This window comes from Cavia porcellus, unplaced genomic scaffold, assembly GCF_034190915.1.
Source record: "Cavia porcellus strain 051 isolate PalLab524CR breed Dunkin Hartley unplaced genomic scaffold, mCavPor4.1 scaffold_17, whole genome shotgun sequence".
NCBI classification, from domain to species: Eukaryota; Metazoa; Chordata; class Mammalia; order Rodentia; family Caviidae; genus Cavia; species Cavia porcellus.
Window position 1 is genome coordinate 58,310,578 of NW_026947500.1, and position 25,340 is coordinate 58,335,917.

The 25,340-nt window shown below is 37.7% G+C and overlaps 1 protein-coding gene across 2 annotated transcripts in view; it reads right to left on the reverse strand.

Moving 5' to 3' along the window:
- LOC100726646 (organic anion transporter 7) overlaps positions 1–25,340 on the reverse strand; it is an 81,424-nt gene that overhangs the window by 46,038 nt on the left and 10,046 nt on the right. For both annotated transcript variants that reach the window (XM_063228284.1, XM_003467902.3), the window contains exons 3-5: positions 11,713–11,867; positions 11,443–11,611; positions 10,069–10,192 (exon numbers count right to left, since the gene is read on the reverse strand). In XM_063228284.1, coding sequence (XP_063084354.1) covers positions 10,069–10,192; positions 11,443–11,611; positions 11,713–11,867 — 448 coding nt within the window. The remainder of the gene's footprint in view (positions 1–10,068; positions 10,193–11,442; positions 11,612–11,712; positions 11,868–25,340) is intronic.

The following is a 25,340-nucleotide window of genomic DNA, read 5'->3' on the forward strand; positions in this document are numbered from 1 at the left end:
CCATTGGAAGCCACGATTTGGGTTTCCCGCCGTGCGGCGGCTGGCTGCCTCTACATCCGCTCGGCAAGGAGAGAGACGCACGGAAGCTCTGAGAATGGGAGTCTGCGAACGGAGTTGAAAACAGGACGGGCAGGGAGGCATGTTCTGACTTGTGGCGAGGTGAGTGAGAGAAACTGACACTCCACCACAGTTTGACTCCAGCGGACTTTCTGGGCCCGAGCAGTCCTGCGAGAGCAGGGCGCGGTGGCGACTCCAGACACACATTCCCCTCTCGGGCGGGATTGGTGAAAAGTGCCTGGCCTGCGTGACGCTGCCGGCAGACCCCGTAGGCTGGCCCAAACCAGATCCCAGAGCCTGACGGAGACCGGGAGGGGCGGGCCCCCGCGTAGGCTGCCTGGTGCGCAGCGGTGAGTGGGAACACCTAACCGGCGCAATTCGATCAGGCTGTGGCTGACAGGGAGAGAAGCTGGGCCTCTCATATAAGCTTGCATATATAAGGAACAGAGAATATGGGAAGAGGCAGCAACAAGAAAGGCTCCTCGACCCCCAATTCTGAGAAACAGGCAATAGCGGACACCGCACCAATACACATAAAGCACCATATAGAGAGCCTCATAGACCAATTCAGGAATGAAGTTATCAACGACCTGAAGCTAGAAGTATGCAAAATAGTTAGAGAAATGCTAAGCCCCACCCAAGAAAAAACATATGATGGAATGGAAGAACAGAAAAAGAGGGGAGAAGTGTTTGATGGAGAAAACAGGGAAAGCATAGAATACGTGAAGCAGGTTCAAAGGGACTACCAAGAAACTAAGAAGTCTATCGAAGACTGGCATAACAGCTTGAAAGAAACTAAGGACAGACTATCTGAACTGGAGGGCAGAATTGTAATATGGGAGAATGAAATGAAAAACTTCTTAAAAATAACAAAGAAACAAACAGCAATAATACAAAGACAAGAAGATGATAAGAGGAGCCATAACGTAAGGATTAAGAATATAAAAGAAGAAGTAGGGACACAAACAAGTGAACTACAAAAGCTACTCACAGAAATAATCCAGGAGAATTTTCCTAATTTAGCAAAAGGTAAAGATACTCAGATGTATGAGGCATACAGGACCCCAGCTACCTACAACCCAAACAGAGCAACACCCAGGCATATAATAATAAAAATTCCAGAAATTCAATACAAGAACAGAATATTAAAAGCTGTCAGAGACAAGAAACAGACCACTTACAAGGGAGCACCCATCAGAATTACAGCAGATTTCTCTGCACAAACCATCAAATCACGAAGAGCATGGGGGGAAATAATTCAAGCTTTGAAAGATAATAATCTCCAGCCAAGATTGAAATATCCTGCACAACTGTCCCTGGAAATTGATGGAAAAACAAGGTGCTTCCAGGATAAAGAGGAACTGGGGGAATTTGCAACCACCAATTCAACTCTACAGAGAGTATTGCAGGATATTCTAAAAAAAGAAAAATACAAAGAATCCAGAAATAATGGCGGGGAGGCCACAACGAATGGAGCAGAGAACAAAGTGAAGAAGACAAACTGACAGCTACTGACAGAATAAGAGCTCAACAGAAATGAGGCAGAGAAGATTGGATGATAGGAACAGCTATTTTGGAGAAAATGACATCTTAATAGGTAATACTGATTTAGTATCATCTTGTTTTGAAGTCTCATCTAGCTTTTGTCCTTCTGTCTCCAATGGTCTAAATAGGTTGTATCTTACTGGATTTTATTATGTATGATAGTATAAGCAAAAACCTTTTAAAGACAAGGAGATTATACAGAACCATTATTCATTTTCTGTTAGTCGATTCTAAATACTCTGTAATGCTGTCATTCTCTTAAATGGTTTTACATTGTTTTGATATACTTAATGCTACAGTATACGAAGTTGTACTCAAGGATCTCAAGGAAAGAGACAATATGGTAACTACTTTTATGTCAGGATTATCTGGTGGTGAAACACTATTCTGCTTAAATGGTTATGTTTTGATCTGTGCTGTTTCGTTGTTATGCCCTCTTTTATCTCAATCTCCACTCCATTATTTACTTTTTTAATACTTTTTAAAAATTTTTATCCTTTTAATTAAAGGAAAAAAATAGCAGGATATATTATAGTAACCCACTTTGACTTTCCATTACCTCGATTTAAAGCCCTGTATTACTCTCACCATCTGGTTTTTAACTGATGTTCCCCTATTCTGTTTTGCTGGATAGTATCAGGTTCGAAAATTTAGGCATCAGCTGTGAAGATAATGAGATTCATTATAACGCCCATTCTCATTGACTTTTATCTACTTTTGAAGACCTACAATGTCTCCAATGGTTTGGTTTTGTCGGTTTTGTTCTTTACTGTTTTGTTCAATTGTATTATAACTAATGGTATAGGCAATTCTATTAGAGATAGCGGGAGGCATTATGGTAACCATTGTTGATCACCTTGTATTATGTTTTCACATTATCTATTATGTCCACCCTTTTGAATTGACCGATTCTGTTCTGTTATGTCACATTTGGTTTTACTCTCTTCCAAAAAGGTAATAAGAACCGTGGGAGCAATGAAACCCAAAATGTGTAATAGTCATTGTACAAAAGAGAGGAAAAGAAAGTGCTCTAAACTATATAACTGCATGTATATTTAAGTGTATAAGATAGAATATGATATCACAGAGTTTTATCGGTTCATTGAACAGAACTGTTTGCAGTATCATTGATGGAATGTCCACTTTACAAGCTTTAATTTTGTGACTTGAACAATTATTTCTAAGATGACAATATGTAATCCATTAACTAGTGATTTCCTACTGTTCATTTTTTTTCTGCAAATCTGTATAACTTGTACCCTTTCTCTGCTTTTTTTTTCTTTTCTCCTTAAATAAAATTTAAAAAAAAAAATAAAGTTGGCTAGGAGATTATCAGTTTCATTTATTCTTTCAAAGAGACAACTCTTTGATTCATTGATTCTTTGTATTGTTTTCTTAGTCTCTATTGCATTAATTTCTTCTCTGATTTTTATAATTTCCTCTCTTCTTTTGGCTTTGAGCTTGACTTGGTCTTCCTTTTCTAGATGTTTGAGGTGTTGCATCAGGTTATTTGTATTCATTCTGTTTTCCTGATGTGGGAACTCATTGCAATACATTTTCCTCTGAGGACAGCTTTCATTGCATCCTACTGATTCTGGTAAGTTGTATTTGCATTTTCATTTGCTTGTAGATATTTTAAAATTTATTCTTTAATTTCTCTTGTGACTCACTGATTACTCAAGAGTGTGTTAGTGAGTTTCTATGTGTTTGTGGGATTTTGGCAGTTTCTTATATCATTAATTTCTAGTTTCATGGTATTTTTAACCAATAACTTGCATAGGATAATTTCAACTCTTTTGCATTTATTTAAATATGTTCTGTGGGCTAGTCTATAGTCCATTTTAGAGACTGACCCATGTACTGCTGAGAAAAATATATATTCTGATGTTATTGGATGGAACACTCTGTATATGTGTATCAAGTCCATTTGTGCACAGGTGTGATTCAGTTCTGTTATTTGTTTGCTTATTTCCTGTCTGATTGATCTGTCCCTTGGTTTCAATGGTGTGTTAAGGTTTCCTGTGATAATTGTGTTATTGCTAATTTGGTTTTTCATTTCTATTAATACTTGCTTTATATAACTGGGTGCTCTGGAATTTGGTGCATATATATTTAAGATTGTTATGTCTTTCTCTTGAAGTTTTCCCCTAACCAGTATGTAATGATCTTTAATTCTTCTGATCATTCCTGGTTTGAAGTTCACATTGTCTTCTAACAGAATAGCTACCAACACTTTTTTGGGTCCTTGTTGCATGAAGAATTGCTTTCCATCCTTTGACTTTCAGTCTGTGAGTATCCATTGGGTTAGATGGATTTTTTGTAGACAGTATATGGCTGGGTATTGTTTCTTGATCCATTCTGCCAGTCTGTTTCTTTTAATTGTTGTATTGAGGCCATTTACATTAATGGTTATAATTTCTATATATTGGTTTATTGTTGACATGTTATCTTTCTGCTGTTGCATCTTTATTTTTTCATTCCGTTTAATTGTCTTCTTTGCTTAGTGGTTTTTTCCTAAGGGTATCCAAACTGTCTGTCAGTATTCTTTGCAGGGTTTGCTTGGTGATCATGAAGTTCTTTTGCTGCTCTTTGTGATGGAAGTATTTCACTTCTCCATCCATTTTTTAAAAAATTTTATTTAAAAGGAAAAAGAGAAAAAACAAAACAAAACAAAGTGGTGTAAGGGTACAACTAATACAGAACTACAAAAAAAAAAAACAGTAAGAAATCACCAGTTAATAGATTACATATTATCATCTTAGAGATAGTTGCTCAAATCACAGTATCAAAGCATACAAAGTGGACATTCAAACAGTGAGACTGCAAACAGTTGTGTTCAATGATGCAACCAAAAACATTAATATGGTCAGCTATTTAACACCCCTAAACACACTTGCTGTTGTATCCTTTAGAGCTCTTTTTTCCCTCTCTTTTTTACAACAAAATTTACACATTTTGGGTTTTATTACTCCTAAGTTCTTATTACTTTTTTTTGGGGGGGGGGAGAGAATAAAGTCAAATATGGCAAAACAAAGCTGTCAGTCAAAACCAAGGATAGACATAGCCACATGATGTAAAACAGAGTACAAGGTTATCAACAATGGTTATCAATGATGTCTCTTGTCTCCTTAAAAAGAATTGTCTATCTCATTAGATATTATAAAGTTGAACAAAACAGTAGAGAACAAGACCAATAAAACTTAAGCATTGTAAACATTACAGGACTTCCAAAGGAGACAATAGTCAAACCAGAATGGGCATCTTAGTGAATCTTATTGCCTTCAAAGTAGTTGCCTATACCCTCAAACTTGATACTATCACACAGCATGGAACAGAGTCTAATCAGTCAAAACAAGAGAGTGGGAGTATTACAGAACTTCAAACCAAGTTAATAGGAAATCACAAAAGTTACTATTATATATCCTGCTAATTTTTTAATTTTTTCCCTTAATTAAAAAAACATAAGAAATAACTAAATAATATTCTTAATGAATAAGGGAGAGATTGAGCTAAAAGAGGACATATCAATATAACAATAGAGGTCAAAGCATGACTGTTTCAGCAACCTAGTGCTTCACCACCAAATAACCCAACTATAATAGTAGTTACCATAGTGTCTGTCTTTTTCCTTGAAATATTTGAATAAAGGTTCATATACTATAGCTTCAAATATTTCCATATCAAGAAACCTGGAATAAAGCCTTTCCAATTAATAAGTGAAAATTTTATAAGGCTTCAAGATCACATAATGGGGAATCATGATTACCACATATTTTTATATATTTGAATCATTACTTACATTAGGGAAACTATTCGGTATTCACACATGCGAGATTGATTTATTTCACTTATGAGTATGGTCTCAAGCTGCGCCCATTTATTGATAAATATGTCAATGTGATCCTTCTTTATAGCTGAATAATACTCCATTGTATAGAAATACCACAACTTTTTTATCCATTCCTCATTTGATGGACACTTGGGTTGTTTCCAAGATCTGGCGATTACACATTGTGCTGCTATAAACATAGGTGCACATATATCACTGTGGTATGATGCTTTCAGTTCTTCTGGGAATATGCCTAGAAGTTGAATAGCTGGAATAAATAGGACTTCCAATCCCAGCTTTTTCAGAAATCTCCAGACAGACCTCCACAAGGGCTGCACCAGTCTACACTCCCTCCAACATTGTAGGAGAGTTCCTTTTTCCCTACAGCCTCTCCAGCATTTGTTGTTGTTGGTTTTCTTGATCCTGGCCATTCTTTCAGGAGTGAGATAGAATCTCAGTGTGGTTTTAATTTGCATTTCTCTAATGACCAATGATGATGAACATTTTTTCATGTATTTATTTTCCATTTGCATTTCTTCATCTGAGAAGTGCATATTCATCTCAGATGCCCATTTTTGGATTGGATCTTTGAATTTTGGGGACTGAGTTTTTTTTAATTCTTTATATGTTTTAGACAAGAGTCCCTTGTCTGAGAGAGAGTTCAGTAAAATCTTTTCCCAGTTTGTGGGTTTTCTTTTCACTATGCTGGAGATTTCTTTTGACATGCAGAAACTTTTTAATAAGAAGTGGACCCAGTTATTGATTCTGGGACGTATTTCCCGTGTGGTTTGAGTCCTGTTCATGAATTCTCTACCTACTCCTATGTCTTCAAGGTTTCTACCCAATTTGTCTTCCAATAGATTTAGTGTTTCTGTTTTAATATTCAGATCTTTGACCCATTTAGATTTTAATTTAGTACATGGTGATAGACATGGGTCTAGCTTTAGTTTTCGGCAAATTTTCCATCCATTTTGATGGACAGTCTTACAGGTACATCAGTCCTGGTTGGAAATTATTTTCCTTTAGGATCTGAAAAGCTTCAGTTCATGCTCTTCTTGACTTTATTGTTTGTGCTGAGAAGTCTGCTGTGATTCTGATAGGCCTTCCTTTATAGGTGATCTGTCTTTTCTCTTTGACATTTTTTAATATTCTTTTCTCATGTTGGATTTCTGGGGTGGTGATTACTACATATCTGGATATAGCTTTATTTTTGTTATGTCTATTTGGAGTTCTCTATGCTTCACTCATCCTGATGTCAGTTTCCATTCTCATGTTTTGGAAATTTTCAGCTATTACTTCTATAAATATCCTCTTGATATCATTTCTTTTGTCCCCTTTTTTTTCATTTATGCCTATCAATCTTTTTTTATTTAATGAGAAAAAAGAAAGGAAAAAAAAACAAAGCAGTAAAAGGGTACAAGTAATACAGAATTTCAAGAAAAAAATATACAGTAAGAAATCACTAGTTAATAGATTACATACTGTCATCTTAGAAACAGTTGTCCAAATTACAGAATTAAAGCATACACAATGTGGACATTCATACAGTGAGATTGCAGACAGTTCTGTTCAATGATCCAATGAAAACTCACTAATATGGTTTTGTATCCTACACACCTAAATATACATGCAGTTATGTCCTTTAGACCACTTTCTTTTCCGCTCTTTTTTTATAATAACAATTACACTTTTTGGATTTTATTACTCCCACTGTTCTTATTACTTTATTTTGAAGAGAATAAAACCGAATGTGACAAAACAAAACAAAGTCAGTTAGAATAGAAGGATCAACATAGTACTTGATACAAAAATTGAATACCAGGTGATCAAAAATGGTTACCATTATGCCTCTTGCTATCTTAAAAAGAGTTGCCTATATCATCAGGTATAATAGGATTGACCAAAAAAGTACAGAACAAGACCAATAAAACCTACACTAGAGACCTTACAGGACTTCAAAAGAAGATAATAGTTAAACCATAATGGGCATCATAGTAAATCTTATTGCTTTCAAAGCTGGCTGCCTATACCCTCAAACCTGATACTATCAAACAAAACAGAATATAGTAAAATCAGACAGAACAAGATGGGGAGAGCAACACTGGGGTTCAAATCAGATTAATAGGAAAACAAAAAAGTTACTATGCTATATTCCACTATTTTTCAATTTAGTTTTCCCTTAATTAAAAAAATAAGAAAAAATAAATTAATTTAAAAAGAGGGATTTAGATAAAAGAGGACATAGTAACAGAACAACACAGGTCAGAACCAAACAGTTTACATGTGCCTGTCAACCTCTGTTGTTTTTCTTTGCATAGTCTTGCAGCTGTTGAATTTTTATTTCCTGAATCCTTATTCTTTTTAAGAGATCTTTCCTTTCCTGTTCACTAGCTGGAAACTAGTCTTCGAGGTCTGAAATTCTATATTCACTTTTGTTGAGGTGATTTTTACAACTTTCAATGGAATTTTTGATTTCCTGTATCTGCTTCATGTATTTGTTTGTTTCTTATATTGTTCATCCAGGGATTCTCTCTTTTTGTTTAGTTCCTCCAATATTTAAACTATGTCTTCTTTAGGTATGTCCAGAATCTTTCATTTCTTTTTTTTTTTTAACCCGGGAGATTATTTCTAGTTTAATTCCTTTAAAACTTCCTGGAGTTGCTTCTTTATTTCAGTTGCTATTATGTCTGATAGTTCAGGTATATGGCATATATTTTCTTCTATGTACATAGTGTCTAAGGTTTCTTGGGATGGTCTTGAGGTTTGAGATTGCATTTTGGTCTTCCATTTTGTCATTTTCCTGTATTTCTGTGTTTCAAGTGTTATTCCAAGGCTTCTATGTCCTTGGAACACTATTGGAAATACTCTTCTATGCCCTTGACTCCCAGGACTCTGGCCACCCAGTCCCCCAGATTGAGAGTGGGACACTTGGTGTGGGGCAGGGAGGCCCAAGCCCTGCAGGGCTGGTCTAGTGTGGCAGGAAGCTGTGAAGTTCCTTGGCTGGTGGAAGCAATGATCCCAAACTTCTGGGCTTGGGATGGTACAGGAACACTCACCTCCAGCCACCAGTTTCCAGAATTGGTGGCACAGGCTGGCCCAAGATTCCTAGAGCTGACCAAGCATGGCAGGAAACCCACTTTTTATGCTTTGATTTTGTAACTTGAAGAACTATTTCTAAGATGACAATATGTATGATTTCCTAGTGTTAATTTTTTGAATTCTATATTATTCTATCTTTTTTCTTTCTTCAAGTAAATAAAAATAAAATACTTTAAAAATTAAAAAAGAAATTAGACAATTTTTACAGCTGAATGATAATGATAATACAACATACCAGAACTTATGGGTCACAATGAAGGCGGTCTTAAGATGTGAATTACAGCAGTGAATATTCCCATCAGGAAAGCAGAACAAATGCATACAAATAACTTAATTTTGAACTTCAAACTTCTAGGAAAAGAAGAGCAGGCTAAGTTCATACAAGGGAGGAAATTATAGAAATCAGAGCAGAAATTAACACAGTGGAGACTAAAAAATATACAAAGAATCAATGAATTGGATTTGATTATTTGAAAGATCAAATCAAATTGAGAAACCCTTAGCCAATTTTATCAAAAAAGGAAAGAAAATACTCAAATTCATTTAATGAAGAATAAAAAGGACCAAAGCACAACAGACTGCAGAAATTCAGAAATCATGTATACCTACTTTGAAAACTTGTACTCTAATAAGATGGAAAACACAGAAGAATTGTACAGATTCCTACATACATATGAATTACCAAAGCTGAACCAAAAAGATGTAAAACTCCAAAATAACCGAATATCAATAAATGAAATCAAATATGTAATTAAAAACCTATCAACAAAGAAAAGTCCAGGCCCTAACAGATTCACTGATAAATTCTACAAGACATTTAGTGAAGGCCTACTATTACTACTTCTCAAACTCTTTAATGAAATAAAAGGGAACCAATATGCACAAATTCATTCCTGGAAACAATCATTACTCTGATTCCAAAACCAGAGAAGGACCCAACTAAGAAAGAGATTTATAGGCCAGTCTCTTTAATGAGCAATAATGCAAAAATTCTCAATAAGATACTGGAAAATAGATTGCAGCAAACTGTGAAAAAGATTGTACATCATGATCAAGTGGGGTTCATCCATCCTGGGTTACAAAGTAAGCTCAAGGCCTGCCTGAACTGCATAGAAAGAGCCTGTCTCAAAAAGACAAAAAAAGAAAAAGAAACTAATCTCAGAAATATAAGTATCATATGTTTTCCTTAATATGTGGAATCTAGAGAAAAGATAAAATAGAGTGGAGGGTATTACAGAAATGAAAAGGACCAATGGATAGAGAAGAGGGAGGGTAACAGGATGATATGAGTAAGGCATGTTATATTCAGGTATGAAAATGCCACCATAAATCTCCTACCTCACAAAAAGAATAAAATATTTCAGAGGAAGTTGTATTTGTTAAATTAAAGAGCAAAAGAAAGAAAAATATCAATACTTTTCTTGAATAAAATATCTGTGTCCAATGTTGTAAAGGATATTTCATTTTTGGACAGAAACCAGTACATACATCAGACTGTATTTTCTCTTTGTCTCATAACCAGCTCCCATGCCACTCACCTCCATGGTCAGGGTCTCTCTAATGTTCTTCTTTCCATTCATATGTGCAACTTTTTTAAGTTCCTTTAAGGCTTTCTTAGGTTTGTTGACAATAATCAGCCACCGAGCAGACTCTGAAATCCACCTGAATAAAGAAGACAGTGAAAGTGTAATTAACTCTCATGTGGTCATTTTCCACATTCCCTTTATCTTTCAGTGGCTTTTCTGTTAGTCTAACTTCACTTAGTCTAACTAAGAGAGAAATATAGTCTAACAGAGAAATATAATCTGATGATGTCTTGTATCATTTCAATACTGAGAATGCCATAGAGGCATATTAGGCTCCCTTTAAATAAACATAAAACTACTGTGGAATTCATAAGGCTGGAGCACGAGGGATACTTACTTGTACATACCTCTTGTAAAAATTCCTTGTAAAAAATTGGAAATATTTGTTCGTAACACATTATCTTTCTAAAATAAGGATTCCTAAATTATTTTTCTACTCTAAATATCTTATGCAGACTAGAATCACTATTCCTGCAACTGGAACAGAAGAAAGCTAAACATCATGTCTCTATGAGTCATTTCTAAACAATAATACATCTTTTGGAACAGCTCTTTTGGAATACCAGAATGTCTTGTCAATTTAAAGACAAGAAAGGAAGGTTCACAGAACACATGATATATGTAAATCATTCTGCCTAAAATTTTATCCTAGAGAAATTGTGATTCTTATTTATTAATTAATATTGGAGGAAAAATACTTGTTTCTTTCACCTCCAAGATGAAAATCACAAAACTCTTCAGTGTGTATTTCTTTGCAAAGGCAACATTTCAACCCTGACCACCCTGGGGGTTACTAAACATCAAAGGCTTTCTTACATCATCCATGACAATATTTCTGTAAAACTTCTATTTCCACACCACCAATTAAATATTATTAGCAAGAAGAGTCAGAACAGTTCATAATATTCAAGTGAGCATTCATTGCTGTTTCCTGTTTTCAAGGTTATTTAGTTTAATAAACATAATTAGTATATGTGTAAATTTGAATTTTAAATAGTATAAATTATATAATATAAGTTATAGTAATGTAATATTTTGGACATGATAAACACAATAATGTGTAATGGAATGTAATGGGGCCTACTTTATCTCATTAGTTAATAAACTACAGAACTATCAGTTAAATAGAAATTTCATACAAAAAACAAATACTTTTCATTACATCTCTTGCAACTTTTGGGATATAATTTAAACATGGTTGTTAGTTACCCAAACTAGAATTTTGTTCAGTGTTCTTAATTTTTATCAGTTTTAGTTCTGTCCTACTTCTAGCACATTCTAATTTCAGGATCCTCTAAGACATCAAAAGAAAAAAAAAGCTCATACCTTGAGGATATAAAAAACAAAAATAAAGGTACAGACAATATCAGCTGAAGTGTGAACCAGTTTCGAAAAGCAAAAGCAAAGCTTGCCATAAGTATGTATCCAATATTAGCAGCAGCATTTAGTAGCATCACTTTCATGACTTGATATTTGGGTACCGTCCACTCTAATACTGAAAGAGAACACAACTGAATCTTGGCTTGTAACAAAAGTGAAATCTCAAGGTCAAAATTAAGTCTTAGAAAATTCCCAAGATTAAAAGTGTTGACTTACCGAGCATAGTACTATTGGTTGCGATGACTGAGGTACAAATACCAGCCAAGAAGCGCAGTAGGCAGTAAACAAGAAATGTGGGAGCAAAGGCAGCACAAGTGTTAGTGATGGCCATTTGGAGTAAACAACATGTGAGAAGTAACTTTCTCCCAAATCTGAGAAAAAAAAGGAAAATTATAGGACTAATATCACATATTGTAAGAACTAGCTGGTATGGATAATAACTGGTGGTCAACTTAATGTCAGCTGGATTACATCAGTGTGGTGCTGAGCATAGATGTTCTACCTGAGGAAAGTTGCCAGCATAAATAGAGACATGGAGAAGGAGAAGCTATGCACTGAGGCATTAATGCATTGAGTTGCGTTGAGGCGTTGAGGCATTGTAGGTTCTCCTATGAGTTGCTGTTTGAGCCATTGGTTCTCCTGGAGAAGCTCTGGCCCTCACATCAAGCATTGATTCCTGATTCAAGAGGGAAAGATGTGTGCTGCTTGGTCTCCAGGATGAACTCATCATGCTGGCTTCTTGGCATGTACTCAACTGTGCTTATCATCAGAGGAGCTCAGGGCCTTTGTGTCACTGAGGATGGCTGTGGTGCTTTTCAGGACAGCCCTGGTCTTTGCTATGACTGTGGCTTCGTGGCTTCAGTGTAGAACCCTCATCCCATCATCACAGCTCCTTCACTCTGCTGGTGTGGACTTTCTGGCTTCCACCACTGACCTTTGGGCCTTCCAGGCACAGATCCATAAAAGAGACTGGCATGAATCCTTGTTGTGGGCTCTGACTTCCAGTTGGACTCATAGGAGGCATTGTCATGAGCTCTGGGTTTTCATCTGGACTCATGTGGGACATTGATATTGTATTTAGGCCTTTGACTAAATATTCTATGTCTTTGGTGTTGTAGATAAATTTGCTGCATTTTCTTATGTTAACTCTGGGTGACTATCACAAAAATAATATTATGAACTCCATGTCCAGATTCTAATTGTTCTCTGCACAACCCCTGACTACAACATTTTCTCGAAGCAAACACTGTAAATAACAAATGGTCAACAGCAGATATTCTTAAAAGCAACTTTCTCCCTTTGCAAATAGGCAACTTGTGTATTAAAATGTCTCCAAAATGTTGCAGGTGTTTTTGATACTAATGAAAGTCATATGGGATAAGCTGCAATTGTGGAAATTTTCTGGATGGTATCTTAGTGCTGTTTAAATGTTTCTGGTGATGAAAGCTCAGTGATGTTTTAATTTGCATCCCTCTAATGACAGATGATTTTGAACATCTTTTCATGTATTTCTTTGACATTTGTATTTATTCAGCTGAGAAGTGTGTATTTACTGCAGATGCCCATTTTTCAATTGGGGACAATTGATTGTAATTTTTTCCCACTCTGTTAGTTATTTTTTTCATTCTGTTGATGATTTCTTTTGTTGTAAAGAAGCTTTTAATAAGGTGATATCCCAAACTTCTGGGAGAACATGGCAGATACATAACAGCAGCTACAGAGGCTCTCTGAGATAGCCAGCTTAGATTCCAGGAATGGTGCAGAGTGGGGAGTCCTAAGCAGGGGGAGATATACCTTACTGACCCAGGAATGAACTAAGCTGAGAAAAAAACAACTGGAAATGCAATCCCGGTGCTACAACTGGAACAGCTAAAGTCTCAGTGCCGAAGCCAGAACCTGTACCTCTGGAAACTGTGGCTTGAATTCTTGCCACTGCTGCTGCATCTGAATCGGCTCAGCAGGGATAGAGATGTGAAAGCTCTGAGAGTGGGAATCGGCGAACTGAATTGAGAGCAGAGATGGCAGGGAGCCCTGCATCAACCTGTGGTGAGTGAGAGGAACAGGGACCCTTCTGTAGATTAGGAGGCTCTAACAGAGGACATTCTGGGACTGGGAAAACTAGCCAAAACAGGATGCTTCTGTGACTTCAGTCACATATTGCCCTCTCAAGTGGGATTGGTGGGGAGCACTTGACCTGGATGATGTCGGGGACTAAGACCCAGTAGGCTAGCCTAAACCAGGTCCCTGCACCTGGGAGTGCACCCTAATGCAGTGAAGCCTTCAGCAGGTTGACTGACCTGGAGGGGCAGGCCCAGCATAGGCTGCCCAGGTCTATGTCTCCCTAGTACACTGCAGTGGGTGGGAACACCTAGCTGGTGTGATTCAAACAAAGAAAGAAACTGGACCTCCTATATATGCCTGTATGAAAGGAACAAAAAGTATGGGAAGAGGGAGCAACATCAAAGGGTCCTCAGTCCCCAATCCTGAGAACACTGATCCAGGAAACATAAATGCAAAGGAGAATGAGGACAGAAAACATGCAATATCAGGCATGGCACCAATAGACATAAAGGGATATCTCTAGGACCTCATACACAAGTTCAAAAGTGAAGTATTTAACCAAGTAAAGCAACATATAAGTAGAATAGTTAAAGAAATGCTAAGCACCTCTCAAGAAAAAACAGATGGTGGGATGGGAGAACAGAAAGCAAGGGGAGAATTGTTTGATAGAGAAAATAGTGAAAGCATAGAATACATGAAGCAGGTTCAAAGAGATTACCAAGAAACTAAAAAGTCTACTGAAAGCTGGCATAGCAGCTTGAAAGAAACTAAGGATAGATTATCTGAACTGGAGGACAGATTTGAAATGTGGGAGCATGAAAGGAAAAACTTCTTAAAAATAACAAGGAAACAAGCAGTAACAATACAAAGGCTAGAAGATAATAAGAGGATCTATAACTTAAGAATTAAGAATATAAAGGAAGAAGCAGGGATACAAACAAAAGAACTGCAAAGGCTATTCACAGAAATAATCAAGGAGAACTTCCCTAATATGAGAAAAGGTAAAGATACTCAGATCTATGAGGCATACAGGACCCGAGCCACCTACAACCCAAACAGAACTACACTCAGGCATATAATAATCAAAATTCCAGAAATACAATATAAGAACAGAATATTAAAAGCTGTCAGAGACAAGAAACAGATCACTTACAAAGGAATACCCATCAGAATTACAGCAGACTTCTCAGTACCAACCATCAAATCACAAAGAACGTGGGGCAAAATAATTCAAGCTTTGAAAGAGAATAACCTCCAGCCAAGATTGATATATTCTGCACAAATGACCCTATAAATTGATGGAGAAACAAGGTGCTTCCAGGATAAAGAGGAACTAGGGGAATTTTCAACCACCAATTGAACTCTACAGAGAATACTGCAGGACATTCTAAAAGAGAAAAATACCAAGATTCCAGAAAGAGAGACAGAGAGGCCACAATGAATGGAGCAGAAAGTGAAATGAAGAAGGCTTCATAATGGGGAATTATGATTAATAATTGAGAGCCCAATAATGGGGAATCATGATTACCACATACTTTTTTTTTAAAGGAGAAAAGAAAAAAAAGTGAAAGGGTACAAGTTATACAGATTTACAGAAGAAAAAAATGAACAGTAGGAAATCACTAGTTAATGGATTACATATTGCCATCTTAAAAATAATTGTTCAAGTCACAGAATTAAAGCTTGTAGAGTGGACATTCCAACAATGATACTGCAAACAGTTCTGTTCAATGATCCAATAAAACTCTGTGATATCATTTCCTATCTTATACACTTAAATATACATGTAGTTATATAGTTTAGAGCACTTTCTTTTCCTCTCTTTTGTACAATGACTATTACACATTTTGGGTTTCATTGCTCCCACGGTTCTTATTACCTTTTTGGAAGAGAGTAGAGCCAAATGTGACATAACAGAACAGAATCGGTCAAGTCAAAAGGGTGGACATAATAGATAATGTAAAAACATAATACAAGGTGATCAACAATGGTTACCATAATGCCTCCCGCTATCTCTAATAGAATTGCCTATATCATTAGTTATAATACAATTGAACAAAACAGTAAAGAATAAAACCAACAAAACCAAAGCATTGGAGACATTGTAGGTCTTCAAAAGTAGATAAAAGTCAACGAGAATGGGCGTTATAATGAATTTCATTATCTTCACAGCTGATGCCTAAACTTTCGAACCTGATACTATCCAGCAAAACAGAATAGGGGAACATCAGTCAAAACCAGATGGTGAGAGTAATACAGGGCTTTAAGTTGAGATAATGGAAAGTCAAAGTTGGGTTACTATAATATATCCTGCTATTTTTTTCCTTTAATTAAATGGATAAAAATAAAAAAGTAAATAATGGAGTGGAGATTGAGAAAAAAGAGGGCATAACAGCGAAACAGGGCAGATCAAAACATAACCATTTAAGCAGAATAGTGTTTCACCACCAGCTAATCCTGACCCAAAAATAGTTACCATATTGACTCCTTCCCTGAAGTCCTTGAGTACAACTTCATATACTGTAGCATTAAGTATATCAAAACAATGTAAATCCATTTAAGAGAATGACAGCATTATAGAGTATTTAAAATCGACTAACAGAAAATGAACAATGGTCTCTGTATAATCTCCTTGTCTTTAAAAGGTTTTTTCTTATACTATCGTACATAGCAAAATCCAATAAGATACAACCTGTTTAGACCATTTGAGACAGAAGAACAAAAGCTAGATGAGACTTCAAAACAAGATGGTACTAAATCAGCATTACCTATTAAGATGTCATTTTCTCCAAAAAAAGCTGTTCCTATCATCCAATCTTCTCTGTCTCATTTCTGTTGAGCTCTTTTTCTGTCAGTAGCTGTCAGTTTGTCTTCTTCATTTTGTTCTCTGCTCCATTCGTTGTGGCCTCCCCGCCACTATTTCTGGGTTCTTTGTATTTTTCTTTTTTTAGAATATCCTGCAATACTTTCTGTAGGGTTGAATTGGTGGTTGCAAATTCCCCCAGTTCCTCTTTATCTTGGAAGCACCTCGTTTTTCCATCAATTTCCAGGGACAGTTGTGCAGGATATCTCAATCTTGGCTGGAGATTATTATCTTTCAAAGCTTGAATTATTTCTCCCCATGCTCTTCGTGATTTGATGGTTTGTGAAGAGAAATCTGCTGTAATTCTGATGGGTCTTCCCTTGTAAGTGATCTGTTTCTTGTCTCTTACAGCTTTTAATATTCTGTTCTTGTATTGAATTTCTGGAATTTTTATTATTATATGCCTGGGTGTTTCTCTGTTAGGGTTGTAGGTAGCTGGGGTCCTGTATGCCTCATACATTTGAGTATCTTTACCTTTTGCTAAATTAGGAAAATTCTCCTGGATCATTTCTGTGAGTAGCTTTTGTAGTTCACTTGTTTGTGTCCCTACTTCTTCTTTTATGTTCTTAATCCTTAAGTTATGGCTCCTCTTATCATCTTCTTGTCTTTGTATTATTGCTGTGTGTTTCTTTGTTATTTTTAAGAAGTTTTTCATTTCATTCTCCCATGTTTGAAGTCTGCCCTCCAATTCAGATAGTCTGTCCTTAGTTTCTTTCAAGCTGTTATGCCAGTCTTGGGTAGACTTCTTGATTTCTTGATAGTCCCTTTGCACCTGCTTCACATACTCAATGCTTTCTCTGTTTTCTCCATCAAGCAATTCTCCCCTCTTTTTCTGTTCTTCCATTCCACCATCTGCTTTTTCCTGGGTGGTGCTTAGCATTTCTCTAACTATTCTGCATACTTCTAGCTTCAGGTCATTGATAACTTCATTCCTGAATTGGTGTATGAGGCTCTCTAAATGGCGCTTAATGTATATTGGTGCAGTGTCCACTATTGCCTGTTTCTCAGGATTGGGGGTCGAGGAGCCTTTTTTGTTGCTTCCCTTCCCCATATTTTCTGTTCCTTATAAAATGTGATCTTACACAGGAGGCCCGGCTTCCCTGCCTGTCAGCCACAGCTTGATCAAATTGCGCTGGCTAGCTGTTCCCGCCCACCGCTGCGCCCCAGGGAGTTGCGGAGGAGGCAGCCTACGCGGGAGTCGATCGCTCCTCCGGGCCACCGTCAGGCTCTGGGATCTGGGTTAGGCCAGCCCAGGGAGTCCGCCAGCAGCGTCCCTCCGGCCAGGCACCTTTCACCAATCCCGTCCGAGAGGGAAACGTGCGGCTGCAGTTGCCACCGCGCCCTGCTCTTACAGGACTGCCCGCGCCCAGAAAAACCTCCGCTGGAGTCAAACTGCGGTAGGGAGTCAGTTCCTCGCTCACCTCGCCACCAGTCAGCCTTCCTCCCTGTCCGTCGCGTTTCCGACTCAGATCGCAGACTCCCGTTCCCAGAGCTCGGCGGTCGCGTCTCTCCTTGCCGAGCCGCTATGGAGGTAGCCGGCCGCCGGGCGGTGGGAAATCCAAACCGCGGTTCCCGATGGCGCGGGAACTCCATTCCCAGACTCCCGTTCCCAGAGCTCGGCGGTCGCGTCTCTTCTTGCTAAGCCGCTGTGGAGGCGCCGGCCGCCGGGGGGCGGGAAATCCAAACCGCGGTTCCCGATGGCGCGGGAACTCCGTTCCCAGACTCCCGTTCCCAGAGCTCGGCGGTCGCGTCTCTCTTTGCCGAGCCGCTGTGGAGGCGCCGGCCACCGGGGCGCGGGAAATCCAAACCGCGGTTTCCAATGGCGCGGAGTCGAGCCTCCACACCGAGATTTTTCTGTTCCTATTTTAGCGCCAGGACTGTATTCCAAGTTGGATTCTCTCAGCCCAGTTCGTTCCTGAGTCAGCAGAGCATATCTCTACTGGTTCGTATCTCCTTAGTCCGCATCATTCCTGGCCTCTGAGCCGAGCCTTTAGAGAGCGTTCAGTAGTTGCTGTTGTCTGTCCGCCATGTTCTCTCCTCCGTCTGTCTCCAGACATTTCACATGTTCTTGGGGATGGGGTCAGAGGGATCCATCTGGTTGAAAATCACCATATTAGGACACAATTTTAGGAAAACTTCTTTGTGTTTGTTAGCTGTGGCACTCATTTTAACTTCTTGCTGCTGAAATGTGATCTGCCACTATCCATATTTTCCAGTTCTCTTTTGTTCACAGATCTACTCTACAGCTCTTCTTTCTTCCTGAGCTGCCTGTGCTAAGCTAGGCGAGGCGGGCCGAGCCCCGGCTGCTGTGGCGCCGCGCTGCCCAGGCACTTTTCACCAATCCCGCCTGAGCGGGGGATGTGTGGCTGGAGTCGCCACCGCCCCCTGCTCCCGCAGGACTGCCCAGGCCCAGAAAGTCCTCTGCTGGAGTCAAACTGTGGTAGAGTGTCAGTTTCTCTCACTCACCTCACCACAAGTCAGTGCACACCTCCCTGCCCGTCCTGTTTTCGACTCCGTTCGCAGATTGCCGTTCTCAGAGCTTCTGTGCATCTCTCTCCTTGCTGAGCTGCTGTAGAGGCAGCCAGCCGCCGCGCGGCAGGAAACCCAAATCGCGGGTTCCAATGGCACGGGGTCCCGCCTCCACACTGAGGCTTTTCTGTTCCTGCTTTAGCACCAGAACTGCATTCCAAGTTGGTTTCTCTCAGCCCAGTTCATTCCTGAGTCAGCAGAGCATATCTCTACCTGCTTATGTCCCCTTACTCCGCACCCTTCCTGACTTCTGAGCCAAGCCTTTCAGAGAGCCTCCATAGCATCTGTTATCTGTCTGCCATGTTCTCCCGGAAGCTATCCATCAATTTTCAAACACAGTTTTGTGGGGTATATCAATCTGGGTTGGAGGGTGTTTTGTTTTAGGACTTGAACTACTTCAAATTCTCCTTAACTTAATGGTGTTGATAAGTCTGCTGTAATTCTGATGGACTTCCCTTTATATGTAATTTGTTTGTTTTCTCTAGTAGCTTTTATTTTTATTCACTTATTTTTATCTTTTTTATTTTAAAGAGAAAAAATAAATAACAGACATATCAAGAAGAAAGCAAATAAAAACCAACAAAACAAAAGCAAGTTGACAATATTGACAACAACAATTAGTAACAATAGCTGTATAGGTTTTGAAAACAAGATGATAAATATTTAACAATGGTTGTTATATTGCATATTGTTATCTTTAAAATAGTTGCTCAGATTACCAGGTACAGGAATAAACAAAGTGATAAAATGAAACAAAACATTGAATTTCAAATACATGGCAGAAAGAAATCCCCCACAGTTGCTAAAATGCATATTGTTATCCTCCAATTAGATGCTTAGACTATCAGCTTGAGGCCTGAAAAGCAAATCAAACAATACAAACATTATGCTAATGTTTTTCTACTTCAGTTGCTATCATCTTAGCCTGACTTCTTCCAAATCAGCCCATTGCTTACAGGAGCAGGAGTGTTGCCTTTCTTGGTTCTCATCTTGTGCACTGGCTGGCTGATGGGAAGGCATGGTTTGGTTTCCTGGTTCTCTTTCCATTCCCCATGGTAGCTGCTCCTGGCTAATGGGAAATTGTGATTTGACTTCTTGATCCTTTTCCTGTTCCTCATGGAGGCTGCTCCTGGCTCACAGGAAGGCATAGTTGGACTTTTTGGTTCTCTTCTCATTTCCTATGGTGGTTCAAGGGATGGTGTGGTTTGGCTTCTTGATTCTCTTCCCATTTCCCATATATCATATTGGCTACTCTAATAGCTTTTAATATTTTGTTCTTGTGTTGAGTTTCAGCAATCTTGATTATTGTATGCCTTGGAGAATATTCTTATCCTAGCTATTGGAGTTCTTTGTTTTTTAAATTTAATTAATTAATTTATTTTTGATATTGTGTATTGAACTCATGACTTTATGCTTACCAGGCAGGAACTTGTGCCACTGAGACAAATTCTAGTTGTCTTTTTGATTTTTAAAGAGGATAAAACCAAGGAAAATAAAACAGAAGAAAACCAATCAAAACAAAGCAGTGTGATACAGGGCTTCAAAACAATACAAAATCAACAATGGTTACCATAATGCCTCTTGTCTTCAAAATAGCTGCAGATACCTTAAAAGATATTAAAAAAAGAACAGTGTAGAATAGAATAAACAAAAAAGCAAAATAATGAATGCAATAAAGGACTTCAAACCAAGACAATAGTAAATCCAAAATGGCTACCATAATATATCATGATGTCTTTGAAATAGCTTCTCATGCCATCAGACACAACAGAATCAAACAAAATGAAACAGAACAAAATCCAACCTAACAAAACCATGAAATTATACTAGAATTCAAAACAAGATAATTGGTAATTAACAATGGTTACCACCTTCATAAGTAGATTCCCCTTAGATGCCACACTGCATACTGCTGTCCTCTGAATCAATGATCAAACCACTGGTCCTAGATCTGCAAGGTCAGTAAAATACCAAAACACCACAAGCAAAAAATTGCATTTCACCTCAGTAGTCAAGAAGAGCATGAAACAAAGTAATTCAGATTGAAAATGAGAATGATTTTCACCTAGACTGATTTACCCTGCAAAAGAGTCCTTCAAATTGGATGGAGAAATAAGATACTTCTATGACAATGAATAGCTGAAGAACTTCATGATTACCAAACAAACCCTGTGAAGAATACTGAAAGATAGTTTAGATACACATAGGAAAAAATCACTAGGCAAGGCAGACAATAAAACAGAATGGAAAGATAAAGATGAAACAGCAGAAAGATAGCATGTCAACAATAAACCAATATATAACAGTTATAACCATTAATGTAAATGGTCTCAGTTCACCAATTAAATGAAACAGACTAGCAGAATGGATCAAGAAACAACATCCAAAATATGCTGTCTACAAGAAACTATTGTAACCCAAAAGGATGCTCACAGACTGAAAGTAAAAAGATGGAAAACAATTCTTCATGCAACAGGAATACAAAAAAAGATGGCGGTAAGTATTCTGTTTGCAGACAATGTGAGCTTCAAAGAATGATCCTAAGAGATAAAGAAGGTCAGTACATACTAGTTAGGGGAAAACTTCAAGAGAAAAAAATAACAATCTTAAATATATACGCACCAAATTCCAGAGCACACAGCTATACAAAGCAAGTATTAACCAAAACGAAAAATCAAATAAGCAATAACACAACTATAACAGGAGACCTTAAAAACCATTGACAAAAAGGGAAAGATCAGCCAGACAGACAATCAGCAAAGAAATAACAGAACTGAATCACACCAGTGAACAAATGGACTTGATAGACATATACAGAGTGTTTCATCCAGCAACACCAGATTATACATTCTTCTCAGCAGTACATGGGGCATTCTCTAAAATAGAACATATTCTAGCCCACAGAACATATTTAACTAAATGCAGTAGAGTTCAAATTATCCCATGCATGTTATCAGATCATAGAGCCATGAAACTAGAAATTAATGATAAAAGAAACTGCTAAATCCCCACAAACACATGGAAATTGAATAACACACTCTTGAGTAATCAGTGGGTCACAGGGGAAATTAAAGAAATAATTAAACAATACCTACAAGCAAAAATACAAATGCAACTTGCCGGACTGTGGGATGCAATGAAAACTGTCCTCAAAGGAAAACTTATTGCACTGAATTCCTACATCAAGAAAATAGAATGAATACAAATAAACCACCTGATGTTACACGTCAAACATCTAGAAAAATAAGAACAAGTCAAGCCCAATGCTCAAAGAAGGGAGGAAATTACAAAAATCAGAGCAGAAATTAATGTAATGGAGACTAAGATAACAATCCAAAGAATCAATGAATCATAGAGTTGGTTCTTTGAAAGAATAAATACAAATGATAAGCCCCTAGCCAACCTTATTTAAAAAAGGAAAGAAAAAACTGAAATTCATGTAATAAAGAATGAAAAGCGGAAATCACTACAGACTCTGTGGAAATACAGAAGATCATCAACATCTGTTTCAAAAACCTCTATTCTCATAGGTTCAATAACACAGAAGAAATTGACAGATTCCTCAAAACATAGGAACTAACAAAGCTGTATAAAAAGATATAAAACTATTGAAAAACCCAATTTCTATTAATGAAATTGAAAATGTAATTAAGTCCTTACCAATGAAGAAGCACCCAGACAGACTCACTGTGGAATTCTATGAGAAATACAAAGAAGACAATGCCAACACTCCTCAAACTCTTCAATGAAATTGAAAGGGAAGCAATCTTTCCTAAGTCATTCCTGGCAGCAAATATTACTCTATTACCAAAACGTGAGAAAGACCCAACTAAAAAGAGAAGTACAGGCCAAACTCCCTAATGAACATAGATGCAAAAATTCTCAACAAAATATTGGCAAACAGGACACATCAAATCATCAAGAAGGTTATACATCATGATCAAGTAAGATTCATCTCAGGCATGCAGCGATGATTCAATATGAGTAAATAAATGTAAACTGCCATATCAATAAAACCAAGAGTGAAAATCACATGATGATTTGTACACATGCAGAAAAATCATTTGATAAGGCCCAATACTCATTCATGATAAGAACCTTACAGAAAATTGAAATAGATGGTCTTTACCTCAATATGATGAAGGCCATCTATAAAAAACCAACCGCTTGCATCATATTATGGCCAAAAATTGAAAGCCTTTACCTTAAAATCAGGCTCTGGAGAAGGATGTCCCTTATCACCACTCCTATTCAATATAGTAGTGGAAATACTAGCCAGAGCAATAAGACAAGAGAGAGAGAAATAAATGGGGTAAAGATAGGAAAAGAGGAAGTTAAATTATCATTATTTGAAGATTACATGATACTCTACATAGAAGACCCACAAAACTCCATTGAAAGACTTGAAAATATAATAAATAAATTCAGCAATGTAGATGGATACAAAATCAATACTCAAAAATCATTAGCGATCCTATATACTAACAATAAAATCACTGAGAGAGAAATAAGAGATGCCACACCTTTCACATTAGCATCCAAATAAATGAAATACTTAGGAATTAGTCTAACAAAAGAAGTGAATGATCTATACAGGGATAATTCTAATATCCTGAAAAATTAATCAAAGAGGATCTCAGAAAATAGAAAGACATCTCTTGTTCATGGATAGGAAGAATAAATATTGTGAAAATGATCATTCTCCCAAAACTGTTATACAGATTCAATGCAACCCCAATGAAAATACCATCAACATACCTCCTAGATCTAGAGAAATCACTCCTAAAATTCATCTAGAACCAGAAGACACCTAGAATAGCAAAGGCAATTCTAAGTAGCAAAGGCAAGGCAGGAGGCATTACAATCCCTGACTTGAAGTTACACTAGAAAAGAACTGTAATAAAATCATGGTACTGGAATAAAAACAGATCTGAAGATCAGTGGAATAGATTAAAAGATACAATCACAACTACCAACACACTCAACCACCTTATCTTTGATAAAGGGGCCAAACAGGTTCACTGGAATAACGACACTCTCTTTAATAAATGGTGCTGGAAAAACTGGCTGTCTAGATGCCAAAAAAGCAAATCTAGACCCATGCGTATCACTATGTACTAAACTAAAATCTAAATGGATCAAAGATCTGAATATTAAAACAGAAACACTAAATCTGTTGGAAGACAAATTAGGCAAAAATCTTGAAGACATATGGGTAGGTAGAATTCATGAATAGGAATCAAACCACATGGGAAATACTTCCCAGAATCAATAACTGGGATCATGTTTTATTAGTTTCTGCATGTCAAAAGAAATCTCAGCATGGTGAAAAGAAAACCAATAAACTGGGAAAAAATCTTAGTGAACTGGTCCTCACACAAAGGACTTCTGTCTAAATCATATAAAGAATTAAAAAAGTCAGACCTCCAAAATTCAACTACCCAATCCAAAAATAGGCATCTGAGATGAATACAGGGTTCTAGACGATGAAATACAAATGGCAACTAAATACATGAAAAATTATTTATCATCACTAATCCTCAGTGAAATGCAAATTAAAAGAACACTGAGATTCCATCTCATTCCTGAAAGAATGGCCAGGATCTAGAAAACTACCAACAATAAATGCTGGAGAGGCTGTGGGGAAAAAGGGACTCTCCTGCACTGTTAGTGGGAATGTAGACTGGTGCAATTATTATGGAGGTCAGTCTGGAGACATTTCAAGAACATGGGATTGGAAGTCCCATTTGATCCAGCTATTTTGCTTTTAGGCATATTCCCAGAAGAACTGAAAACATCATACCACAGTTGCTTATGTGCACCCATGTTTATAGCAGCACAATTTGTAATAGCCAGATCTTGGAAACAATCTAAGTGTCCATCAACTGAAGAATGGATATAAAAAGTTGTGGTATTGTATACAATGGAGTACTTCTCAGCAGTAAGAATTATCACATTGACATATTTGTAAATAAATGAGACTATACGCATAAGTGAAGTAAATCCAACTCACAAGTACATCATATTGTTTCTGTAGTATAAGAAGTGGTAAGAGTCTGCAAAGGAGGAGCTGGGCAGATCTGGGGTGCCCTCACTGGCCTCTCTGCATGTCTGGAGGACTCTGGATTTCTGCGCCCAGACTGCTGGAGTTCCCTCAGGCTTCCAGGTGCAGTGAAGGAGAGAGGTGGGTTTAAGGCTTCCACATCAGCCTCCCCATTCCCGGCTTCATTTGGAGACCTGCTGAGCTCCCGATAGGTGGGCTGGCCCACACTACCAGCCTAGCCCAGCCTGTTTAGCTGCCACACCTGGCCACAGGTCTGCAGAGGAGGAGCTGGGCAGATCTGGGGTGCCCTCACTGGCCTCTCTGCGTGTCTGGAGGACTCTGGATTTC